This window comes from Dama dama, chromosome 20, assembly GCF_033118175.1.
Source record: "Dama dama isolate Ldn47 chromosome 20, ASM3311817v1, whole genome shotgun sequence".
Lineage (NCBI taxonomy): Eukaryota > Metazoa > Chordata > Mammalia > Artiodactyla > Cervidae > Dama > Dama dama.
In genome coordinates, this window is record NC_083700.1 from 65,092,824 (window position 1) to 65,119,390 (window position 26,567).

Consider the following 26,567-nt stretch of genomic DNA (forward strand, 5'->3'; position numbering starts at 1 on the left):
TTGTCTATTGGCTTTAAACTTTTAATCTTTAAAAAATTCAAAGGTATAATAGATACACAGTAAGCTATACTCTTTGAAAGTGCACAGTTCAGTAAGTTCTGACATAGGTATGTACCCAGGTCACTATCACCACAATCAAGGTATAAATACATAGGGATGCCCTGGTGGTCCAGGGGTTAGAACTCAGCACTTTCACTGCCGTGGCCTGTGTCCAATCACTGGTTAGGAACCTGAGATCCCAGAAGCCACACAGTGCAACCAAAAAAAGAAGAAAGAAAGAAAAGAACTGAATATATACTTACACCCAGAAAAGTATTCTCAGATCCCATTAACCTCCCTTTTCTTTCAACTGTTCCCACCTCCATTCCTAGGCAGATAATGCTTTCTGTCATTTGTAGATTAGTTTAAATTTTCTATGAAAGGAATCATACAAGTATGTACTCTACTGTTCAGCTTCTTTCACCATGCATAATTATTTTGAGATTCATCCATGTCATTGCATATGTCAAAAGTTCATTTCTTTTTATTACTGAATAATATTCCATTGTATGAAATACCAGAGTTAACCGTTGTTAATCATTCATCTGCAGATGGACATTTAAGTTGTTTCCAATGACTACTACAAATAAAGCTGGTATGAATATTCACGTACAAGTCTTTGTGTGGACATATGCTTTTTTATTTCTCTTGGGTAAATAAATGAATTATAATGGCTAGGCCTTATGGTAAATGTATGTTCAACTTTTTAAAGAACTGCCAAGCTGTTTTCTAAATGGCTGTACTATTTTACCTTCCCATGAATATTGTATGAGAGCTATACTTTCTCTGCATCTTCATCAACACTTAGTATCAGTTCAGTTCGGTTCAGTTCAGTCGCTCAGTCGTATCCGACTCTTTGCAACCCCATGAACCGCAGCACGCCAGGCCTCCCTGTCCATCACCAACTCCAAGAGTTTACCCAAACTCATGTCCATCAAGTCGGCGATGCCATCCAGCCATCTCTTCCTCTGTCGTCCCCTTCTCCTCCTGCCCTGAATCTCTCCCAGCATCAGGGTCCTTTCCAATGAGTCAACGCTTCGCATGAGGTGGCCAAAGTATTGGAGTTTCAGCTTCAGCATCAGTCCTTCTAATGAACACCCAGGACTTATCTCCTTCAGGATGGACTGGTTGGATTTCCCTGCAGTCCAAGGGACTCTCAAGAGTCTTCTTCAACACCACAGTTCAAAAGCATCAATTTTTCGGCACTCAGCTTTCTTCACAGCCCAACTCTCACATCCATACATGACCACTGGAAAAACCATAGCCTTGACCAGATAGGCCTTTGTTGGCAAAATAATATCTCTGCTTTTTGTGCTATCTAGTTTGGTCATAACTTTCCTTCTAAGGAGTCTTTTAATTTCATGGCTGCAATCACCATCTGCAGTGATTTTGGAGCCCAAAAAAAGAAAGTCTGCCACTGTTTCCACTGTTTCCCCATCTATTTCCCATGAAGTGATGGGACCAGATGCCATGATCTTAGTTTTCTGAATGTTGAAATTTACGCCAACTTTTTCACTCTCCTCTTTCACTTTCATCAAGAGGCTTTTTAGTTCTTCTTCACTTTCTGCCATAAGGGTGGTGTCATCTGCATATCTGAGGTTATTGATATTTCTCCTGGCAATCTTGACATACTTATATACATATGTATACATACATACATATACAGTCTTGACATACTCCTTTTCCTATTTGGAACCAGTCTGTTGTTCCATGTCCAGTTCTAACTGTTGCTTCCTGACCTGCAAATAGGTTTCTCAAGAGGCAGGTCAGGCGGTCTGGTATTCCCATCTCTTTCAGAATTTTCCACAGTTTATTGTGATCCACACAGTCAAAGGCTTTGGCATAGTCAATAAAGCAGAAATAGATGTTTTTCTGGAACTCTCTTGCTATTTCTATGATCCAGCAGATGTTGGCAATTTGATCTCTGGTTCCTCTGCCTTTTCTAAAACCAGCTTGAACATATGGAAGTTCATGGTTCATGTATTGCTGAAGCCTGGCTTGGAGAATTTTGAGCATTACTTTACTAGCGTGTGAGATGAGTACAATTGTGCGATAGTTTGAGCATTCTTTGGGATTGCCTTTCTTTGGGATTGGAATGAAAACTGACTTTTTCCAGTCCTGTGGCCATTGCTGAGTTTTCCAAATTTGCTGGCATATTGACTGCAGCACTTTCACAGCATCATCTTTCAGGATTTGAAATAGCTCAACAGGAATTCCATCACCTCCACTAGCTTTGTTCGTAGTGATGCTTTCTAAGGTCCACTTGACTTCACATTCCAGGATGTCTGGCTCTAGGTGAGTGATCACACCATCGTGATTATCTGGGTTGTGAAGATCTTTTTTGTACAGTTCTTCTGTGTATTCTTGCCACCTCTTCTTAATATCTTCTGCTTCTGTTAGGTCCATACCATTTCTGTCCTTTATTGAGCCCATCTTTGCATGAAATGTTCCCTTGGTATCTCCAATTTTCTTGAAGAGATCTCTAGTCTTTTCCATTCTGTTGTTTTCCTCTATTTCTTTGCATTGATAGACTTTATATTCCCAGGATAAAATTCATCATGCATTATCCTTTAACATACTGATAATTTGATAAAAACTTTTGAGAAGTTTTGCATCCATGTTTATAAAGCACATTGGTCTGCAGATTTTTTTTTCTTATAACGTCTGTTTTTGTTAACAGAGTAATACTGTTCTCATAGAATGAGTTGAGAAGTATTTCCTTTTCTTTAATTTTCCCTAAGAAATTTCTTCCTTTTCTTTATGTTTCATGCAGAATTGGTATTAGTTTTCCCTTAAATGTTTGCAAGAACTTCCCAGTGAAACCATCTGGGGCTAAAGTTTCCTTTTGTGGCAGGAGAAAATATGGTAGGAGGGAGGTGGACATGATTTCATGTAATTATTAACAAGTTCTTAACTTTGGTCATTTAGTAGGTCTGTGAGTGCGTACTATATTTTTAACAGTAATTGCCCAATAAAAGTAGGTCATACATGAATGAGAGTGTCATTAACCAAGGTCTGAGTAATCTCTACACCTGAGATAAAAATAACAGACAGCTCTAGTTCTTTTCTCTTACCTGAGCCATTCTATTATATCCAGAGTTACCTATTAGATATTTCTTCCTGTATAACTAACAAAACCTAGTCTTCATTGTCATAGCTTCTCAAGTTTTAGAGTTATTTATGGTTCATTCTTCTTCTACATCTCCTAATTTTAACAGATTATCACAATTTGTTAATGTTACTTTCAAATTTGTTCTTATGTATTAATTACTTCACTGTTTTCACTGCTCCAGTATTAATACAGCCTTCATCACCTCACAGTTTGATTACTACAATTTGATAATCAGACCTAAATCTAAATTCCAACTCTGTTGCTTCCTCGTTAGGATTAGATAACATGTAACATGTTACCTCAAGAATAATGCCTTACATTATTGGTATCAATAATTTTGATTGATTTCATTATTCATGTCTCCCTTACCCTTTTCAGCAAAAACCTACATTTCCCTGCCAGTGAGCATATATTCACATGTTATTTATGCAATTTAAAATAGTAATACAAAGGGGTATGATGAAAATTTGTGCAATCTCATGAGATTATAAGGACTGATCATTTTAGCTGAATTAATTGACCAGAAGGAATTTCAGGAAGTCTTTTTATCCTGGTGAAATTAAACTAAACAAAATTGTGTGGCTTGTTGATACTGAAGAATCAGGCTGTCAAGAGTAATCCTGGAGAATAAATGGATCCGTTAACCCCTGTCACCTAGTTAAAAAATAATTCACATTATATTCTGACTTCTTTATAGATTCAGAATAAAATATTGACTTTTTAATTTAATATGAACAAAACCACTTAAAATAGTTTTTAAAGTGTCATTTCAATATTCTGAGCTCTCATTTTGAAAGTCTGTGAAAATGTGAAGAGTACTAATGTTAACATTTTTGCTTAAAATATAAGCAAACTATCCTTTGCTGACAGTTTACTCTGTTCTGAGCTTGGAGGATGAAAAAATTGTAGCAAAATAAGTTTATTAGCTTTTGTTTTTTAAGGTGTAAGTTACAAACCAGTAGGACCCATATCTCTTTCATAGTTTTAGGTTGAACAAAAAAATTTCAAAATCCAGCAGATAAATATTTGTAGGATTTATAGATAATTTTTAAAAGACATTACACTGCCTGGTAGAAACAATAGCAGGATTCCATTGCTATCTCTGTTCTCTTTCTGTGCTAAACCAGGGTTAAAGCTGTAAATTTGACTACACTTAGTTTATTAATTTTATAGGAAAAAATTCTGTTCCACAGTCATTGACTGTATTATATTCTCTCACTAGTACTACTGTACTATCTCACTAGTACATCCTTTTAGCACAATATGAATAATTTATGATGATAACAATCCAAGCTAATAGTTATTGAGCCTTTACTGTGTGCCAGGTAATGTACCAACTGGCTAACAATCATTCTTTCATTTATTTTCCACAATAATCCTTGAAGTGAATACTATTCTCAAACCCTATCTCAAAAAACTTTCCAGACGCAGTCATTTAAACTTTCTTAAAATATTAATATGAGAAAAATGTCTTGGAGTTCCTCTAGTAGGATCTGAAGTCTTATGGAAATTGTTACAGAAAACTGAGACTTAGAAAAGTCAAGTAATTTGCCAAAGACCACACAAATAACGCGCGGTGGACAAAGGGGGCAGGGGCTGGCAGTGCGACTCCTGAGTCTGCACTCTTCCCCATTGTATTATGCTGATGCCGAGAGAGCAGCGCAACTGCTTTGTGTGGTGGGGACGAGCGGAATGCCAACCAGCTTATAAGCTTTGACTCACTTGTGTAATCAACAGAGCCTTTAATCCAATTATTTGAGAGCCACAATTCCAAGCAGTAGAAATATGTCGGAAGCTGAAAAGACATGATTAATGGTATTCCCTACATTTAGTGAATTTGTAATCTTTAGCTGGCAACTAGTAGCAGAATACAGTGCTGGATAAATTGAAAAACAGGTAGTTTGCCCTATGAGAGCATCACAGAGTTTTTATTTAAGTAGCTTATTTCCTTTTAAAAATGATACAAGCTAACAGTTATTCTCTTGACTTTATGCAGAACACAGACTGAGGTTAGGAAATCATTCCCAGGTACTGAAACAAATGCTGCTATCTCAGCTGGCTGTGGTTTAGAATTCATTTAGTAAACTCATTCATGTGGGATGAAGTCAGGGGCCCTTTGGGCTCTGATTTTTAAAGTGCCCAAGTCAGCAATATGCAAGCAGCACTCTGACTGCTGCAACTAATGAAGAATCCAGTAACAATATTCACATATATGTTATTCTCTTGATTGAGGAACACATAGATATATTCTATCATTCTGCTAAATTGCCAAAAGTACAAAAGGCTTCTAAATTTTTATCTGACAGAACATTATTTAACAGTGTACTCCCAGGGTAACCAAATTCCCTTTTATTTGTTTAGTGACTGAGAATTTTGATTTTATGAAAACTTTTTATTTTTTTAATGCTGTTGTTGCTTAGTTGCTAAGTAGTGTCCGACTCTTTGTGACCCCATGGAGCCAGCCAGGATCCTCTGTCCATGTGATTTCCCAGGCAAGAATACTGGAGTGGGTTGCCATTTCCTTCTCCAGGGGCTCCTCCTGACCCAGGGCTCGAACCCACATCTCCTGCATTGGCAGGCACTGGCAGTTGGACTCTACCGCTGAACCACCAGGGCTGCAACCAGGTCTTCTTGCAGTACACAGAATCTTTCATTTTTGTTGCAGCATGCAGGTTCTTTAGTTGAGGCATATAGGAGCTAGTTCTCGGATCAGGGATCAAACTCGGGGCCCTTGCAGTGGGAATGTGGAGTCTTAGTCACTGGGCCACCAGGGACGTCCTATGAAAACTTTTTAAAGTATTAATTGACTCCAACAAAGTCATGACAAGGACTCTATGAAGCATTTAAAAATTAGCTGAATGTCACACATTTTAGTGAATCTCAACAGTAAACCATAAATCCATCAAGGAAATTTCTGTGAAAGGGAGTTGCAGTCACTGAACTTTAGTCAAGGAATGGAGTCATAGTGCTCTCTAACTTGCAGCTGAAAATGTTTCAGTTTCCTTAAATCCTCTTCTTTCTGTCTCTCTCTATCCTCACTCTATAAGCCTGAAATACTCATGCCCTTCCTACCAGCCACAGTCACCTTCGTGCATGCTAAGTCACTTCAGTCACATCTGACTCTTCGTGACCCCATGGACTGTATGTAGCCTGCCAGGCTCCTCTGCCCATAGGATTCTCCAGGCAAGAATACTGGAGTAGGTTGCCATTTCCTTCTCCAGGGGATCTTCCCCATCCAGCAATTGAACCCAAGTCTCATTACGTTTCCTGCATTGGCAGGCGGATTCTTTACCACTAGCGCCACCTGGGAAGTAACCTTCAACCCTGACAAAACTACCTCCTTTTCTGTCAGCTAGCTAGGGACCATGCTGTGGACTAAGTTGCTCAATATGTAAATGATCATAATTATATGTGGTAGAATGTGTATTATGAAATTAAAATTTCAAAACAAATAACATGTTACAGGTTCAATCTTCTCATACAAAAGCTTACAGATTTGTGTATTTTTTTCAATTGGACAAAAGTTTCATACAAATATAATATGAAATCTTTCAAACTTTTCTCCTAGAACCTTTGATGCTTAAGGACCTTGGTAGAGAATTATAAATATATCCTAATGAGAATATCTCACTTAATTGTTGATTTCTCAAATACATGGCAACAAAGATGGTGATCCAGGGGATCTTCCCAACCCAGGGACCAAACCCAGGTCTCCTGCATTACGGGCAGATTCTTTACCAGCTGAGCCATAAGGGAAGCCCAAGATTACTGGAGTGGGTAGCCTATCCCTTCTCCAGAGCTCTTCCCAACCCCGGAATTGAACCTGGGTCTCCTGCATTGCAGGTGGGTTCTTTACCAACTGAGCTCTCAGGGAAGCTCTCATTATACGTGCATGCTAAGTTGCTTCAGTCATGTCTGACTCTTTGCAACACTGTGGACTGTAGCCCGCCAGGCTCCTCTGTCCATGTGGATTCCAGGCAAGAACACTGGAGTCTGTTGCCTTGCTCTCCTCCAGGGGAGCTTTCCAACCCAGGGATCCAACCTCGTCTCTTACATCTCCTACACTGGCATGCAGGTTCTTTACCACTAGCAAATAAAACGGACAGTTTCTACCCTCTGACCTTGACTGCTGCATCTGACACTCTGTCACTTCTTTATTCTGAAATCCTTCTCACTTGGCTCATGATACCATTTCTCTCTGTGTTCCTTCATGTCTCTAACCATTCCTTCTCTTTTGAGGGTTTCTCTGCCTCTCTACACTTCTTCAGTGTTGTTTGCCCCCATGTTTCAGTCTTTGCCCTTTTCTTCTCACTCTACACTTTTATTTCAATGAGTTAACACACGTGGCTGGTTTTCCTCTCTAGTTCCATCTTTCTCCATACTTCCCTCCCACTCTATCACATGTCCTGAAATACTGGTCCACCTGAGCCTTTACACAGCTAGCTCCCTCAGCGTGATATCCTACTCATTCTCTTAGCTAACTCCTACTAATCCCTTAGTTCTGAAACTGTCACTTTTCTCCAGGAAGCCTTCCTTGACTCATGAGACTGGGTTAGGTGCTTCTCTAGTGTGTGTTACAACAGCACTCCCATGCTTACCCTAATTATGGCATTCACCACAATATAAGGGCTTCCCAGGTGGCGCTAGTAGTAAAGAACCTGCCTGCCAATGCAGGAGACATAAGAGATGCGGGTTCAATCCCTGGGTCAGGAAGATTCCCTGGAAGAGGAAATGGCATCCCACTCCAGTGTTCTTGCTGGGACAACCCCATGGACAGAGGAGAGAGGAGGCTACAGTCCATGGAGTTGCAAAGTCAGACATGACTTGAACATTCTGGGCAGTGACAGAGGATGAGATGGTTGGATGGCATCATTGACTCAATGGCTTGAGTTTGAGCAAATTCTGGGAGATGGTGAAGGACAGGGAAGCATGGTGGGCTGCAGTCCATGGGATCATAAAGAGTTGGACATGACTTAGCAATTGAACAAACACAACAATCATAATATGTGGTAATAAAGCACTTTCTTGACCACCTCCTCTACCAGAAAGTGAGGTCTTTGAGAGTACAGACTGTACTTTATATACCATTGTATCCACAGTACTTAGCGTGTGCTGATATATAGAAGACTTATATAATAATTGTTTACTTAATAAGGAAATCCTGCCAACTTCCAGAGGAAGCACTTTACTTGCTGGGATATAATGTGTGACTTTCATTATGGTTAACATTATGTGGGACTACAATATAAATAGAACACACCATTCATTACACCAATATTTATTAAGCATCTTTTATGTGCCAGGCACTCTGCCAGGTGTTGAGAAACGCAGCACTGAATAGACAGACACTCTCCCTATTCTCATATTATTAACAGTATCCTGGCCAAAACTCTGAACAAAAGCCTTGGTACAGGATTTTTAATGGTCCAGCCCACTATGCTATCTGTAGACTCAGGTAAGATTCTAACATCAACCATACCTGATGCAGAATTGAAGACAGCAGACACCACACCCCAACCTTCCCATTAGATGCCTAAGGTCAGTGACTTCCATTCTCAGTCCACATTTTGCTCTTCTCTTATTTCCACCTGGGCCTTCATCTGTACGTTTGATAAACTTTATGTTCTTTTTCTACAATACAGAGGATTGATTCCTTTCTAGTGCCTAGCTCCATGCCTGCTAATTAATAAACTATAACTTAAAATAAATCCCCAAAGCCATCATGAAAAGGTTTTCAATATCCATGTAGTAACCATCAAAACTAAGAACTCTAAAAGATTCCATTCTTTGACTCAGTTTTTAATTCCCTTAATAAACTGTCTATATTACATTTTAAAATCTGCCATTGAATATTTACAAAAGATTTTCAAAGTAATCTTTTGGAAACATATTCTCAAATTCCAAATATCCATTCAATCTTTGATCGTTTTATCATCTCTGCTTTCTACATATATTATTAGTTAACATATAATGAGTTTCACCTACTTGTCTATAAACTTACGTGGAATTTGCTGCTATATTTGTTGCTTTATAGCACAGAGGTCCCAGGCCCTCCTTCAACTTCACATAATAATCCTTACTAGAAATATTCATAAATATTTATTGGTCATGTGGATCATTATCATTATGATTAATAAACTTACGACATGAGAACAGCTATAAAATTCAAAGTATTCACTTTAATAGTTTTCTCTCCTTCAGAATGCTGATAAACCTTTTTGAATCATTAAAACTCTTCAGTTGGTACCAGAATCCAATGTGATAAGGACACAAAGTTACCTTGGTTGCTACAGGAACACTGATTAAACACAGTTTCTTCAAAGTTCTTAACTGGCACATATAATCAGAATAATGAATTTAAGTACATGTTACATATTGTAAAATAAAGTTTCAAAAGCTCCAGAGTGGGACATCCTTGACGGCCTAGTGGTTAAGACTCTGTGCTGCCAATGCAGGCGGCTCAGGCCTCCGGTTCAATCCCTAGTCAGGGAACTAGGATCCCATATGCTGTGCAGTCAAAAAAAAAGATCAGAGTAAATTCAGCCCCAATTATTTTGATTTCTAATAATGTAACAGCTTGCCATTCTTTCTACCTTCATCAGCTTGGCTACTACCTTCTCCACCACTCTGAGCTCTTTAACTCTAGTCTATGACTCCAGCTCTGAGCATGTTAACTGCATAAGACCAGAACTAAAGTTCTTACCAGGGCTTATTAGGCCCTTTCGCAGCTTCCCTTAGCCTCTCTGATTTAACTTGTCTTCTCCAATTCCTTCAACCTCCCACCTTGACAAATATATTCAATGACTGTTTCTACCTCTGAGAGATTTTTTTTCTCCCTGTAGTGCATGTAGTATCTTAGTTCTCCACCAGGGATGGAACCCTGCCTACTGCAGTGGAAGCTCAGAGTCCTACCCACTGGACTGCAGTGAATTCCCTCCAAGAAAATTCTTAAGCCACTTCATTACCAGTGAAGTATTTTCCCAAACTAACAATGGTGGTTTTCTGCATTTCATGCAAAGGATCTTTTGCCTTCAGTCTCTGACATCTCAAAATGTACTTAGACTTTTCTAGATATACCTAGATTTTCTGGTTGCTAGATGCATCTGGCATAAATTAAAATTTTTATATTAAACATATCAGATATATTAGTCTAATCTATCTTCTTTATTTAACTTTTTATTATTTCAGGAATATAGTGAAAGTAACTAATATAATCAAACCTCACATACCCACCACTAAGCTTCAACAAGTATTCGCTTCTTCCATTGTCTTCAACAATACAATCTATTTCATTTACTTTGTCCAATATCTATTTCAGCATAATGCACAATACTTTATAGATGCTCTAAACCCCACTCCAGCTGCACTCGCCACATTCCAGGCACTGTGCCGTGCATCCTCCCAGCACCCCAGAATGACGCCCAGAATCAAACCCTATCATTCTCACCTTTGATGCTTTCTTGGGAAGACTTTAAAGTAACCACTCAAAGAAAACTGGTGAGTTCTCATTTGAGGAAGTCATTAATAAAATGAAGTTACATATATCAACAAAATGTAAGAATTTTTTAAAAGTTATAACAAGTTAGAGGAAAGACCTGGTTTCTCTACATTATTTAAAGGAGAAGAGTGAAAACTAACAACGGAATCCCTACTATGTGCCATATACTAGGTGCTTTGCATGTTATTTCATAAACTTAGACTTGATAAGTATGATAGAGTCAGAAATAATTGGGAAATGAAAAATTAGCTAAAATGAATAAATATGTACTTAATTAATTAATTCAAAAACATCTATTAAACATCTTTCTACAATGTACTAGACAGTATAAGGAACTACATATACAAAGATGAATGTAGAATAAAGTATTTCTTTTCAGGGAGCTCATAGACCACATGGGATGACAGACAATAACCAAGAAAATATAAAAGGGCCCAATGTATGGGCCTGCTATTGAGGAGCTCAGAAAGCCTTTGTTTATATAGATTATATCTATAGATATCAATGTATTAATAATTAAAAGAGAATTTTCAAATATATACTTGTCATGGGAAATAATAAACCTATTATACAACAACATACACACATTTTATGAAAAAAAATGTGTTTTCCAAAATAAAAATACTTAGGAGAATGACACTGTTTTACATGTTTGCACATCTCTTTAATATCTGGCTTTAAAAAAGAGAGCTATATTCTCATATCTACTTCTGTATTCAAACTATTGTGATACATTGTTTTGACTGAAGTATGGCCTCATATAGGTACGTAGTTATAAAAGAAAGGCCTATGGGTCCTTGAAGGGTCTCGGGGACTCCCAAGGATTCTAAAACCATATTCTGAGATTTGCTGAATTATAGGAAAAATATTCTATCAAATCACACCAGTTTTAATTCAAAAAAGAAAGTAGTTTGACTGGGCACTCCCTGTCTGTATTCTAGAACACTAAATGAGGATTAGTTTAACAACTTAATTCTTACACTCAGTAACCTAAATACCAAGGGATTTTATATCTGGAATCTCACAGACTTTTCTTAATCTAGTATTGACTTTTCTTGTCTGAGCAGGCAGAGGTAAGGTCTTTACCCACCTTAAAGCAGCAACAGCAGCACAACAATTAGGCCCCACTGCACTTTTCTAAAGTCTAAGATCTCAGGCAAGCCAGATGAATTGTTATCAAAAATAAGAGAGAACAACGACCTAAGGATAAGGTTGAACATGTGATTCATCAACAAGTTTGGTCATAATAAAGGGGCGATGAATACTAAAGGGATTTAATTCCAGGTGGCACTAGTGGTTAAGAATCTGCCTGCCAATGTAGGAGACAAAAGAGACTCAGGTTCAATCCTGGGTTTGATCCCTGGGTTGGGAAGCTCCCCTGGAAAAGGAAAATGGCAACCCACTGTGGTATTCTTGCCTGAAAAATTCCATGGACAAGAGGAGCCTGGCAGGCTACAGTCCACGGGGTTACAAAGAGTTAGACACGACTGAGTGACCAAGAACAGCACACAGAAGGGATTTAAGAATGCCAATCCAGCATATTACGTGCTGGTGTTAAATGAAGACAATTAAGTATCCATCATAGAGTTCTGAAGGAATATTGCAGTCTTACTATAGCCTGTCTATGATTTATCAAAAATGCATTTTTTCAAACTTGACAGATTAGACCTGTATTTACAACATAGTATTTTTGTGAGGAAAACCTACTATGTACCAGGAATTATGCCTTGGTGATGGTATACAAAATATATGTGACAGCCTTTGAAATCAATTAGCTTTATTAGGAAAAATAGATGGGACCACAACAATTATAATACAAAGTAGTAAGTGTATATAATAGCAGGATATGTACAGAGCTATAGAAATATGGAAAAGTCATGGAAAAGAGCATAGTGGGGTTAAGGGGGAGGTTGGGTTTAAGGCAGATTGCACAGAGATAAACGGTGACATTTGATGTAGACACTGAAGGACGAGAGGATTTCACAAAGCAGAAAGGAGAGAAAGGGCATCTAGGCAAAAGGAGCAACATGAACAAAAACACCCATGCCTGACAGCCCACTGAAAATGTGGGGAGCCATGAGCTGTCCAGAGAATGTATGGTAAAACGAGAAAAACAGACTGGACACAGAATGGAAAGATTCCCAAATGCCAGACTAAGAAAACGTTTAGGCTTGATCCTACAGTCAATGGGATCCAGCAAGGGATTTTTAAAGCAAACATGTGACTTAATGATACATGTATTCTAGAAAAGAAAAAGAGAGACTGATAGCAGTGCAGAAAATTGGAGTAAAATGGGGGAAGACTACAGGGAGAAGGACAAGTACAATGATCTTGGCAAGAAAAGACAAGGGCCTGAATTAAGATGGTAGCATTAGGAATGAAATCAGAAAAGATATTTTACAAATAGGATTGACAAGATGAGGTAACCCATTTATTCATTTATTTAAGAAGTATTTATTAAGCTCCAACTATATGCCAGAGATGATCCTAGGCTATGAAGAAATGAAAGTGAACCAAAAGTCAAAGTCCTTTCCTCCAGGGAAGGGGGCTCTCTTAGGAGCATTACTGCAAAAATTTTGACCAATTAGATTTGGAGGGTAGAGGTGAGGAGAGGAAGGAAGGAATTAGTTCAAGGTTTTAATTTTGAGCGAATGGATGAACAGGGTTACCATTAAAAGCATGTTTAAGGGGTAAAAAATGAGTTCAGCTTTGAACAGGTTTTTCTACCTGTCAGAATTATATTAGGGGTCTTGTTATACATGTACTAAGAATTATGAATTTTTAGAGCTTATTCACTAAAGGCCTTAAAGAACAATTAGTCGAAGCCATTCATTTACCATATGAAAAACCAGGAGGCTCAAAATGATTCAGTGACTAATTCAAGGTTGCAAACTGTTCAGCAGCAGAACAAGGAACTAGACTCCAAGTTTCTTGACTTCTAGTCAACTACTTATTTCACTCTACCATTCTACATTTTTATCTAAAAGTACTTGAAATATATATACATGAATTGTATATATGTATGTGCTTAGTTGCTCAGCCCTGTCTGACTCTTTGTGACCCTATGGACTGTAGCCTGCATTGCAAGCAGATTCTTTACCTCTGAGCCACCGGGAAAGCCTGTATACATAGGCAAATACACTAATGTTGGTATCAACTGGCATAGCAATTAATGAGGTAGACTTCAGGAAGTTTTTGAAAATGACTTAATAGCCTAATAAAATGTGTTTCAAAAATATACTTTGGGGCTGTTATAAAGCAATTTACAGGTTGATTAAGGTATAAACTCAAACTTTGAAATAATATGAAAGTCTCAAAGTAGAATATAATATTAAGTCTAACAGATCATCTTAAAATATGCATGCTGATGTTCCCATTCTAAAACTTCACTGGACCTCTGTTTGACCTCTAAGTGTTCTAAATTTAGTTACTTTATTTGATTTTTATATGTGCAATTAAAATATTTCAAGATAGCAAATAATGCAAGACTTAAAGAAAAGAATTTTAAATCACAGCTCTCTATCATTTACAATAACTGTCTCATCATGTTAAAGTATTATCTCCTTTCTCAAAAGAACAGACTTGACAAGAAAGTGACAGCTTTAAATCTGCATTTCATTAAACTCAAGTAAATTCTTTGTCTCAACTTTTTTTTTTTTTTGGTCTCAACTTTTAAGAAGGTTATAGACAGAACACTTACCTAGATACTAGAAGCAATGTTAAAACCCACCTCTTTATAAAACAAACAACATTGTTTTCAGCTTCATAAAATGTGAGCCTAAATTTTTATCATTTTCTACTTCTACAAGAAATATAAACTTATGTAACCTTATTACATTTAATGAAGGTTGTAACCTTCTACTTTGAAAATTATAGTATTAAATATTATAAACCTCATTACAGTTAAAAAATATGAAACTAGATCCTATTTTACCTACTTAAAATAGTGAGTTTTTCCCTCCTACCAATATGTAATTCCTCACTGATAACAATCTTTTTTTTTTTTTTTTTTGCTTTGGCTGTTTTTCTCATTTTGTTTTTTAGTTTTTAATTTATTCAATTTTTTTAAATTGAAGTACAGTTGATTTACAATGCTGTGCCAATCTCTGCTGTATAGCATAGTGACTCAGTTATACACATTTACACATTTTTAAATATTCTTTCCCATTATGATTTATCACAGGATATTCAGTACAGTTCCCTGTGCTATCCATTAGGACCTTGCTGTGTGTCCATTCTAAATGTAATAGTCTGCATCTACCAACTGCAAACCCCCAGTCCTCCCCCCTCCACCCGCCTCTCCCTGGCAACCACAAGCCTGTTTCCATGTCTGTGAATCCGTTTCCGTTTGTAGATAGGTTCATTTGTGCCATATTTTAGATTCCACATATAAGTGATATCATATGACATTTGTCTTTCTCTTTCTGACTTACTTCACTTCGTATGATAATCTCTGGTTGCAGTCATACCAACAATCTTTTCAACCTGCCTCGTCATTCTTCCATATTAATGTATAATACTTTTCACTCGTATGACTGTGTGGAATATTTTTCAAAGAGCATTCACCATACTCTGAGTCCCTGAAGGGAAAAACTGTGCTCTACTCCATTTTTTATCTTTAGTGTCTCACATAGCAACTAGGACACAGTACAAAGTCAGTTCACATTTGAGCTAGTGGATGAATAACTAAGAGAAACCAGGAAACTGTCTGATCCAAAATGAGCCCAAATAAAACTTGTGTATGATATCTCTAAAAGGAAAGCTGATGATGAGGATGCATGAATGAATGAATGAACGAACAAACAAAATTGTAGAAAGTAAAATTAAATGGAGTCAGTTTACATTAAACTAGATATCATGAAAAACCAGATGTGGGATTCCCAAACAAATGGATGTGGTAATTTCTGGAACAGACTGGAATTCCTCAGCCCTCTTCAAGTGGAAGAGGGCCTTTCGATGAGGGGCACCACTGGGAATGGAAAGACCCAGGCCTCTGACTGCAAACAAGTGGGAAGGGCGGAGAAGTAGAAGAATAGAGGTAAACTTCACTTTATGACCAATATGTAAGGGTTGCTAAAACTCTCCTAAAGACTTCTAAGATGGGGAAGAAGTAGGATTATTTAACAGTTCCTAGGAAAGATTTATTTCCCAGAAGTATCTCCCCTATACTTTCTAAAATCCCATCAGTTAAAATATTTTGTTTTAGTTTTCAATACATGGTTCCTTTCAGCTCAACTGACACCAGCAATTAGTGTCAATGACAGTTAACCTCTCCTTCCCAGCTCCATGATTACATTAAAGAGAAGGGTGCTAATCAAAATATATCTATAGCATTTAAAGTCCAGCTTCCTAATGCCAAGCCCAGCAGACTTTCCATCATATCATGGCTTCAGACTTACCCTAATACTTAGATCAGGGCCCTGCATATTCAACTGTCTGTGGTCAGGTAATGTAAGTTAATGTTATGCAATATAATTGACAAGTAGTGTATATCAGTGATGACTGGTTATCAAACAATAGGGGATGGTGGAGACTATGTTAACAGGAGAGTGTGCTGTGTGCCCTGTCTCAGGAGGGAGTCACTACTTAGTTTCAGAGTATCCCTGCTATGCAGAAATGTGGACCCAGTTTTGCCAAGACCTTTCAATTTTTCAAGAGAGGCTGAAAATCCATATTTCAATATAAAATGTACAATTTTTAAACATACCTGTGGCTAAAAGTCACTTTTTGGCTCCCAATTTGTAGACCCTGATCTAAATAAACAAGTAGCACTGAGAAAATACAAAGAGACAGGGGTGGGGGATGTTTTGGCTAGAAAGAGGGAGGCACAGTGAAAAGGAAGGAAATGGAAGGAAAGAGGTCCAGAAAGAAAGGCGAAGTCAAATTTCACCAACCTCAAATAGGTCCAGGCATCAAGAAGTTACAGTTTCTCAAGTAGCGACTTAAGTCATTAAAGCCTAAATGTCCATTCTCTTAATCACATGCCTGAATTTCCAAAGTAGCATCATTTTGATTCATCTTGTTAAGTGTGCTGATAGGGTCATCCCTTCAAAACCAGAGCCAGGGGCCAGGATTGGGCGGGGAGGCTCTTGCCAACCAGCCTTGTAGAGACATTGCCCGCCTCCCCCACTGCCTTGCAGGGTGTAGCAACATCAGACTAGGAATCAGGACAGTAAATCCCAGGGTTTGTGTAAGGGGCTATATGGTGATAACTCTGTTGGTTTACACTTCTAACAGAAGCCCATATAATCTAAAATCAAACTGCCTGTATCAAGACAAAAAATTTTTTTTCACCAATCTCAAAACTTGGCCTAGGGACACCAAACTGTCTTCTAATCAGAGAACAAAAAGGAAGAGATGACAAAAAAAAAAAAAAAAGGAAGGGGAGAAAAAGAACCAACTATTGAACACTTACTAGATGGCAGATACTGCATCAATGCTTTCACATAGGTACTTCCGCTGAGATATAGCATTGTGAGGGAAAAAATTCCTATTTGTGAAGAAAAGAGGGAACTATATCAAAGCACTAACAGTTTATGTGTCAGATGATGACAGCCCCCTTTTCGGTTTCCCACAATTTTTAACCATAAATATAACATAGTTGTAGTAATTTTCTAAGAAAAAAACAAATTTGACTGAAAGTTAAATAACTGGATTTCTGGGTAAAAATTCACCCATCCTACCATGCAGAAAGTATATTACCATGCAATGTGAAGGACGTGCTCAGTCATATCTGACTCTTTGTGACTCTGGACCGTAGCCCTGCAGGTTCCTCCATGAATGGAATTTTTCAGGCAAGAATACTAGAGTGGATTGCCATTTCCTCCTCCAGGGGATCTTCCTGACCCGGGGATTGAACCTGCGTCTCCTGTATCTCCTGCATTGCAGGTGGATTCTTTACCTGCTGAGCCATCCGGGAAGACCCATACTATCATAGTCAAGTCAAACCATGCACTGAGTATTTAAATAGATGAAGAAAATATAACAACTCCAAGTGTATATAAATATGTAATCTTGATAAATGATAAAACCAGAAGGAAGAGAACATAAAAGTAACCATACAGGTGATGTAGACCACAGATAGTTTAAATAAGAATAGAAATATGTGAAATTACTAAGAATGGTATAGGTCATTTTCCCTCTTAATTATAAAGTCAACTACTAAGATGTTTTGTGTGTCTGGCCAGCATAACATAAAATGCACAGAGTCCCCTTTTCTATAAAAGTATCCAGACATCTACCCATCTGTTACATACTTTTCTACATTTACTATAATACATTGTTTTCTTTCTTTTAGGCATGTATTTTTATTTAAACAATATTTTTATTTGCTTTTGCATGTGTGTATGGGTGTGTGTGCTCAGTTGTGTCTGACTCTTTGTGACCCCATGGACTTACTATAACCTGCCAGGCTCCTCTGTCCATGAAATTTTCCAGGTAAGAATACTGGAGTGGGTTGACATTTCCTTCTCTAGGGGATCTTCCCCACCTATGGATCGAACCTACATCTCTTGTGTCTCCTGCACTGCAGGAGGATTCTTTACTGTTGAGCCTCCAGTGTGAAAGTGAAAGTTGCTCAGTTGAGTTCAACTCTTTGCAACCCCATGCACTATACAGTCCATGGAATTATCCAGGCCGGAATACTGGAGTGGGTAGCCCATCCCTTCTCCAGGGGATCTTCCGGACCCAGGGATCGAACCCAGGTCTTTCTCATTGCAGGCGGATTGTTTACCAGCTGAGCCAAGTGAAAGGCCCTTATTTCCCTTAATGAGTTTCAAAGATAACAGTAGGGGTTTTTCCCCCTTAAAAAAAATAGTTGTCTCATTTCAGGCCACTTGGGTTCTAAGCAATCTAAATTCCCAATTGTGTGTGCATGTGCTCAGTCATGTCCAACTCTTTGCGACCTCATGGACTGTAGCCCACCAGGCTCCTCTGTCCATGAAATTTTCCAGGCAAGAATACTGGAGTGGGTTGCCATTTCCTACTCCAGGGGATCTTCTCCATACAGGGATCAAATCCATCTCTCTCGAGTCTCTTGTGCTACAGGCAGATTCTTTACTGCTGAGCCACCAGGGAAGCTCTTAAATTGCCAATTAATCTCACCCAAATATACATACCCAGTTTTTATTCTGTTCACAAGTGAAACCCTAACCTAAATACCTCAAGTGTAATTTCAGGGGAAACATACTGTTCAGAAACCTAGATAATGCATTCCTTTGTTGATGCTAAATATAGTCATCTCAAGATGACATACATTTTGACAATGATCAGTCTTACATATCAAATTTTCAAAAATAGCACAGATTCCATTTTCAGGTGAGCAGGAAAAATTGCTATTCTCTACATTTCAGTTTTAAATGGATTTAAAAGTGTGACTCTTTCATGAAAATGGAATTACATCAATACCGTATTAAGGTAAACTGGATTTTAAAGAATCTTGTGGTTTTTACTTTGGGCTCTTTAAGGGAATCACTGCAGATAAAACATTTTTCTTTAAAATATTAAAGACATTTTTCTTTAAAATATTCCAGTTAAAATACAAAATATTTTAAAAAAAATAGGGGGCTAATAGCTGTGAAAATCTGAATTAGCTACATTAAATAATGCAAGTTCATTTATACTAAGTATGTGTGTGTGCTCAGTCCTGCCAGGCTCCTCACTTCATGGGATTCTTCAGGAAGGAATACTGGAGTGGGTTGCCATGCCCTCCTCCAGGAGATCTTCCCCACCCAGGGATCAAACAGGAGTCTTCTACTTCTCCAGCCTTGGCAGGTGGGCTCTTTACCACTGAGCCCCTTGGGAAGCCTTATTACTAAATATACCTCCTCAAAAAAAAAAAAAAACCTTGTCCCTCAATTTAATTAATTATTCACTTTTCCACCCTACTGGACTTCAAAACTGAAAAGAATTTCAGAGACTTATGTGTATTCTGTGTTTTCTGACAGCAGAAATTTAATCTGTAAAAGGATTATCAGGGGGAAAGTAAGGCAATTCTTTCAATGAGGGGTGACTAAGATGGTATAAATACTTAAGTTGATTTAATCATGCTACCCAACACATAGTTATGCTGTGACTCCAAGACCTGTGGGCCCACACATGAATTCATTAACAAAATTTAGCTGGTGAATGATGCTCCAGTTGCTTCGCTCATGGAACTGATTTCTTTCTTATTATGGCTTATTTCTTTTCTCTACCTGCCTCCTACCCAAGGACAGACATTTTGTTAGGACATATCCTTATGCTATTTTTATCTTGTTCTCCTTCTGTCCTCTCTCTCTCCCTCCTTCCCCCCACCCCGCTTTCCAACTCTTTGTTCACATTCTGGACCTTAAATAAATATGAAATGAAGACCTTGAAGCCATCAACGAACCTCTGAACTTGGCTATTTTCTTTACAAAAGCCAATATATATATTTTAGCATTTGTAGAACGTTTCGCAGTTTACAAACACAGCTGGAATGGCTCGGCTTTTTTAAAGAGCTTATAGTCAAAGGAGGTGATTCCATCACTCATTCCAAGTTCAGCTCTAGCTGCACAACTCCCAACATCCGACCTCGGACAGAATCGCGAACAACTAGTTTGGAGGGAAGGGGCAGACGACGAGTAGTTAAATCACATCTCACTGCCCAGCCTCCCACTGGGACAGATGGGGAATGATTTCTCTTAAAAACAGCAGGCAGTGCCGGCGGACAAGGAGACAGCGCCGGGGGCACGTGGTGGGGGAGGACGCGGCACTTTACCTGCCAGGCCCACTGGGACCGAGCAAGGGGTCGGGAGCCCGCTCCACTCGCAGAGGATCACTCCCGGAGGATCACTGCCTGCGGGACCCAGAAAGCTCCCGAAACTGCGCACATAGGGCGCAAGCTGAGCTGAAGCTGCGGAGCTGGGCAGGGATGTCGCGGCCAGAATCTGCCCAAGGCCGGTGACCGCGGAGAGACAGCCAGGCCGCCCCGGCCCGCCCCGCGCCGTGCGGAGCCCGGGGATGCGGCTCCGAGGGCCGGTTCGCTCGCGCCGGGGACCAGCACGTCCACACAGCTGGATGGACCCCGGCCTGGAGCCGCAGCGCGCGTCCCCGCAGCCCCCGCCAGTCGCCCAAGGGGAGCCGACGGCTCGATCTCGGCCGCCCCAGTCCCACGTCCCCCCGACTCCTCTCACCCTCCTCAAGCCGGAGACACGCGAAGGTCCGGGGTGCGCGCGGGTAGGTGTGCGCGTCGGGCGCCGGGGTGTAGGCAGGGGTCCGGGTGCTCCAGCCGCCGCTCCAGCCGCTGCGATCTCTCTGGCCGCCGCCGCCGCCGCCCGCTCCAACAGCAAGTTTCCATAAAAGTCCTGGTGCGCAGCCTGTTCCCGCATTCCAGGCGGGCCCAGCGCCGGCTGCAGCTGTTCCAAAACACGAGGCCAGTTCCCCCAACCCCCGCCTCCGCCGTATCGCCCGGAGAGGGGTGGAGAGTCGAGAAAGAAGGCGGGCGAGGGGGGCGGTGGCTGCCAACTTTCCGCCGGGACCTGCCGGTCGCCCGACTCTGGATCCCCGAGCTGACCCCCTCCCCTCGGGTCCGCCTCCGCGTCCCGGCGCGCTCCGGGGAAAGGAGGCTGCCTCCCCAGTGAGGAACGGGAGCTACTGGAGTGGGATTCGGAAACAGGCTGCAGCTGCCTTCCCTCTAGCCACTAACGGTTTGCGCTAGGGCCTGCTTCTCAGCTGAGCTATCGGTTCTGGGGTCTCAGTAGCCAAACCTCCACCCCATCTTCATCCAGGGCGTCGCCCCTCGGCCAACTTTCCTTTTACTGTTGAGAGCAGAGGGCAGCAGACCGGGGACCACTTCATCTGTCTGTTGCTCTCCTCTTGGTTCTGGTCTTTCACTCTCAACAGAATGGTTGATAGAGAAAAGTGGACCAAAGCGAGGATGCGAAAGAGGGGTGGACGGGGAGGAGGAGGCATAAAAAGAAATAAGATTTTTTATAATATTCCAGTTTTCCTTAACTGAGGGCAAATCACCTCTGGTCTTTCTAAATCCATATTAAGGCGTCTTGCAAATATTAGCACCAGCTAATTGAATATTAGAACTAAATTGAATATTTTCAATCTGGACCACCAGCCTGTCAGTTAAAGCCATCAGACAGTCCATATTAAACCCTGAAATACTCATTTAATGGGGACATTTTCCTGGTGGGGGAGATCTTCAAGTCTTCACTGCATGTATAAGATGAATATCAACTTAATGAATGAATGAATGAACAAAATTGAACTAGCATCTACACTAACCAGGGACAACCACCTCCAACTTCTAGCGCTGGAAAGACAGTGGTGCTCAGGTTACATTTTCAGAGATGTTGAAAAGGTCTTCTGGTCTTAACTATAACCTTCTTTCTCCACCCCATCCCCATACAGTATTTACTCAGGATGGCAATTCTTTTAAGAGGTATAAGCCATTTATTCTTAAATTACAGAAAAGTTCTAGATCGGTAATAAAAAACAGCTATTTAAACTTGTTCTCTTGCTCCCTTCAATACCATCACCCTGACCTTCTTCAATTCATGGAATTTTCTGTGGTCACTGTAGTTGCCGGGGCCTTTGCACAAGCTGTTCCCCCTGTATGAAATTCTTTCCCTAGCCTCTTAACCTACCTAAATACTACACATGCTTTTGCTATCTGCTTATATGTTGCTTTCTCAGAGCAGTCTTCCTTTTACCCCAATCTGTATCAGTCCCTGGGCTCTCAATGTAGCTCACCGATAAAGAATCCACCCACAATGTGGGAGAAACAGGCTTGATCCCTGGGTCAGGAAGATCCCCTGAAGTAGGAAATGACAACCCACTCCAGTATTCTTGCCTGGAAAATTCCATGGAGAGGAGTCTGGGCTGCAGTCCATGGGATCACAAAGAGTTGGACACAACAGCATGCATGCACGTATCAGTCCCATCACAAATTCTTATTCCACTCTTCCTCCCTACACTTACCAATTTATAATTACACATTTATATTTATGACTTAAGAGAAGTGAGTAGAAACTCTCCTAAAAGATCTACTCAGCAGATTCATCAGAAACAACAAAGCTCTTCATTCTATAAACTTTGCTAGCTACCCACAGCATGCAAAGCTGTCTCTTCTCCCCTCAATTTATCATTCATTCACTCAACAAATATTTAGTTCTACTTAGGATACACCAGTCACAAAACAAAAAGCCTTGCCATCACATGACATACATTCTAGTGGAACAGGACAGACAATAAACAGATAAACAGCTTAGTAATAAGCAATAGAGATAAAGCAGAGCAGAAAAGTAGGAAATGCTGGCAATGGAATGGCTGGATATTATCCCTTTGGATAAGAGTTTAGAGAAAGCCTCATATGAGAAAAGCCTGAGCCATGGGAGCCAGATCTCTGGGAGAAGATTGGTCCAGGAGGAAGTGCAAAGGCCCCATGAAGGATGCTATCTAACATATTCTAGAAAGAACAAGAAGGCCATGTGGGCGAAGCTAAGTAGCTCAGTTCAGTTCAGTCACTCAGTCATGTCCGACTCTTTGCAACCCCATGAACCGCAGGCCAGGCCTCCCTGTCCGTCACCAACTCCCAGAGTCCACCCAAACCCATGTCCATTGAGTCGGTAATACCATCCAACCATCTTATCCTCTGTCGTCCCCTTCTCCTCCTGCCCTCAATCTTTCCCAGCATCAGGGTCTTTTCAAATGAGTCAGCTCTTCACATCAGGTGGCCAAAGTATTGGAGTTTCAGCTTCAAAATCAGTCTTTCCAATGAACACCCAGGACTGAGCTCCTTTAGGATGGACTGGTTGGATCTCCTTGCAGTCCAAGGGACTCTCAAGAGTCTTCTCCAACACCACAGTTCAAAAGCATCAATTCTTCAGCCCTCAGCTTTCTTTATAGTCCAAATCTCACATCCATACATGACCACTGGAAAAACCATAACCTTGACTAGACAGACCTTTGTTGGCAAAGAAATGTCTCTGCTTTTTAATATGTTATCTAGGTTGGTTGTAACTTTCCTTCCAAGGAGTAAGCATCTTTTAATTTCATGGCTGCAGTCACCATATGCAGTGATTTTGGAGCTCAAAAAAATAAAGTCAGCCACTGTTTCCACTCTTTCCCCATCTATTTGCCATGAAGTGAGGGGGATGGATGCCATGATCTTAGTTTTCTGAATGTTGAGCTTTAAGCCAACTTTTTCACTCTCCTCTTTCACTTTCATCAAGAGGCTCTTTAGTTCTTCTTCACTTTCTGCCATAAGGGTGGTGTCATCTGCATGTCTGACGTTACTGATATTTCTCCTGGCAATCTTGATTCCAGCTTGTGCTTCCTCCAGCCCAGCGGTTCTGATGATGTACTATGTATATAAGTTAAATAAGCAGGGTGACTATATACAGCCTTGACATACTCCTTTTCCTATTTGGAACCAATTTGTTGTTCCATGTCCTGTTCTGTTTGTCCTGACCTGCATACAGGTTTCTCAAGAGGCAAGTCAGGTGGTCTGGTATTCCCATCTCTTTCAGAATTTTCCACAGTTTATTGTGATCCACACAGTCAAAGGCTTTGGAATAGTCAATAAAGCAGAAATAGATGTTTTTCTGGAACTCTCTTGCTTTTTCGATGATCCAGCGGATGTTGGCAATTTGATCTCTGGTTCCTCTGCCTTTTCTAAAACCAGCTTGAACATCTGTAAGTTCACAGTTCACGTGTTGCTGAAGCCTGGCTTAGAGAATTTTAAGCATCACTTTGCTAGTGTGTGAGATGAGTGCAATTGTGCGGTAGTTTGAGCATTCTTTGGCATTGCCTTTCTTTGGGATTGGAATGAAAACTGACCTTTTCCAGTCCTGTGGCCACTGCTGAGTTTTCCAAATTTGCTGGCATATTGACTGCAACACTTTCACAGCATCATCTTTTTAGCTAAGTAGGCAAAGGGTGAAATAATACCAAGTGGAGTGGGGCAGGAGACTGACTGTGAGAAACCTTTTTCACATTGTAAGGACTTTGGCTTTTACTCTGAGTAAGATGTGTGACCATCGGTGGATTGTGAACAAAGCAGTGACGTGATGTATTTTTAACATGTCAGTCTGGCTGAAGTGAAGTGAAAGTCGCTCAGTCGTATCCAACTCTTTGTGACCCCATGGACAGACTATACTGTCCATCGAATTCTCCAGGCCAGAATACTAGAGTGGGTAGCCTTTCCCTTCCTCAGGGGATATTCCCAACCCAGGAATCAAACCCAGGTCTCCTGCATTGCAGGCCAATTCTTTACCAGCTGAGCCACCATGGAAGCCCAAGAATCCTGGAGTGGGTAGCCTATCCCCTCTCAGAGGATCTTCCCGACCCAGGAGTTGAACCGGAGTCTCCTGCATTTATTGCCAGTGGATTCTTTACCAGCTGAGCCACAAGAGAAGTCCTCAGTCTGGCTGATGTGCTGCAAATACACTAAAATGAAGCAGGGAGACCAATTAGGAGACTTCCCAAATAATCGTGATGACAGGCAATGGGAGTCTGGGCCCAGGTGGTAGTTCTGAAGGCTCTGAGAAATGCTTGGTGTATTTTTTTCTTGGTTCTTTGGAAAAGTGGAACTGGTAGGATTTTGGTAACAGATTGAGTATGAAATGTGAGGAAAAGAAGTTTTTGGCCTGAGGAACTGGAAAAATGGAGTTGTCATTTATTAGGACGAGAAAGACTAGGAGGAGGTTTAGGCAGGTGTGGATAGGAGCTCCCTTTTGGACATGCTAAGTTTGAGAAAACTATTAGAAATTCAAGATTTGCTGACTTACATAAACACTTCTTGTATATTTATCATGAATCAATTGGATTTGTTCTCAGACTTGATTCTATTAGTTGCACATTATTGAAATTACATAAACATTACAAAAAGGAAAAATCACAAAAGCAAAAATAGTTATCATTTTTGGGCAAACAGCTTTCAAAAATTACCATCCAATTAGGTGTGGGGAAGACAAATGTAAAAGACTGTGTAGAAAATTATGAAAACCTATGGGGACTTGGCACTCATTGCTTTTCATGTATATTTTTTCTCCTTTAAAAGTAAGGGAGGGCTTTCCTGGTGGCTCAGTGGTAAAGAATCCGCCTGCCAATGCAGGAGACACGGGTTCAATTCCTGATCTGGGAGGATCCCACATGCTGAAGAGCAACTAAGCCCGTGTAGCCCTTTGCTACAACTATTGAGCCTATATTCTGGAGCTGGGGAACCACAACTACTAAAGCCCATGTGCCCTAGATCCTGTCTTATGCAACAAGAGAAGCTACCACAATGAGAAACCCGTGCACTGCAACTAGAGAGGAGCCCCTGCTCCCTGCAACTAGAGAAAAGTCCATGCAGCAACGAAAACTCAGTACAGCCGAAATAAATAAATAAATAAAAGTAAGGGAAGCTGTAAATCTCAGATGACGATTTAGAGGTATAGTTTATGCAACAGACATCTCAGAATACTGTGCTGATCCATATGCACAAATAAAGGCCCTGACCCTACCCCGAAAGATTGGCCCAAGAATGTGCACATATTCAAGACCCAGAGGGATTGGGTAGAGAGGGAGGTGGGAGGGGGGATCGGGATGGGGAATACATGTAAATCCATGGCTGATTCATGTCAATGTATGACAAGACCCACTGCAGTATTATAAAGTGACTAGCCTCCAACTAATAAAAATAAATGAAAAAATTAATTGTAATAATGTAACATGTATTTCTACATAATGTAACTACAATTATCTCTTTACAATTTATGATTCCCTGGTGTGATATTCAACCACCAAGATAACCTCAAATGATCCTGCCTCCTAGTCTTTCTGTCCTTGTGTAAACTCCTCCCCCATCATACCATGGTGGGTCTGTGTGACGAATAGAACATGGCACAAATGATGGTATGTCCCCTTCAAGTCTAGGTTGTAAAAGATACTGTGTCTTTTGTC

At 40.3% G+C, this 26,567-nt stretch overlaps 2 protein-coding genes across 4 annotated transcripts in view; both read right to left on the reverse strand.

Annotated features, from left to right (window-relative positions):
* NEXN (nexilin F-actin binding protein) overlaps positions 1-20,939 on the reverse strand; it is a 51,979-nt gene extending 31,040 nt beyond the window's left edge. For all 3 annotated transcript variants that reach the window (XM_061121578.1, XM_061121576.1, XM_061121577.1), the window contains exon 1: positions 20,804-20,939. The gene's annotated coding sequence lies outside the window, so the exon portion shown is untranslated. The remainder of the gene's footprint in view (positions 1-20,803) is intronic.
* On the reverse strand, positions 1,643-3,901 carry LOC133040257 (uncharacterized). The gene has a single exon (XM_061119993.1). It carries the CDS (start codon positions 2,533-2,535, stop codon positions 1,672-1,674), a length of 864 nt encoding a protein of 287 aa, XP_060975976.1. The 5' UTR covers positions 2,536-3,901; the 3' UTR covers positions 1,643-1,671.
* Positions 20,940-26,567: the final 5,628 nt, after the last annotated feature.

Excerpts from the sequence above, each read along its gene's own strand:
- LOC133040257 (XM_061119993.1), bottom strand. The coding sequence starts at position 2,535 with ATGGAAAAGACTAGAGATCTCTTCAAGAAAATTGGAGATACCAAGGGA.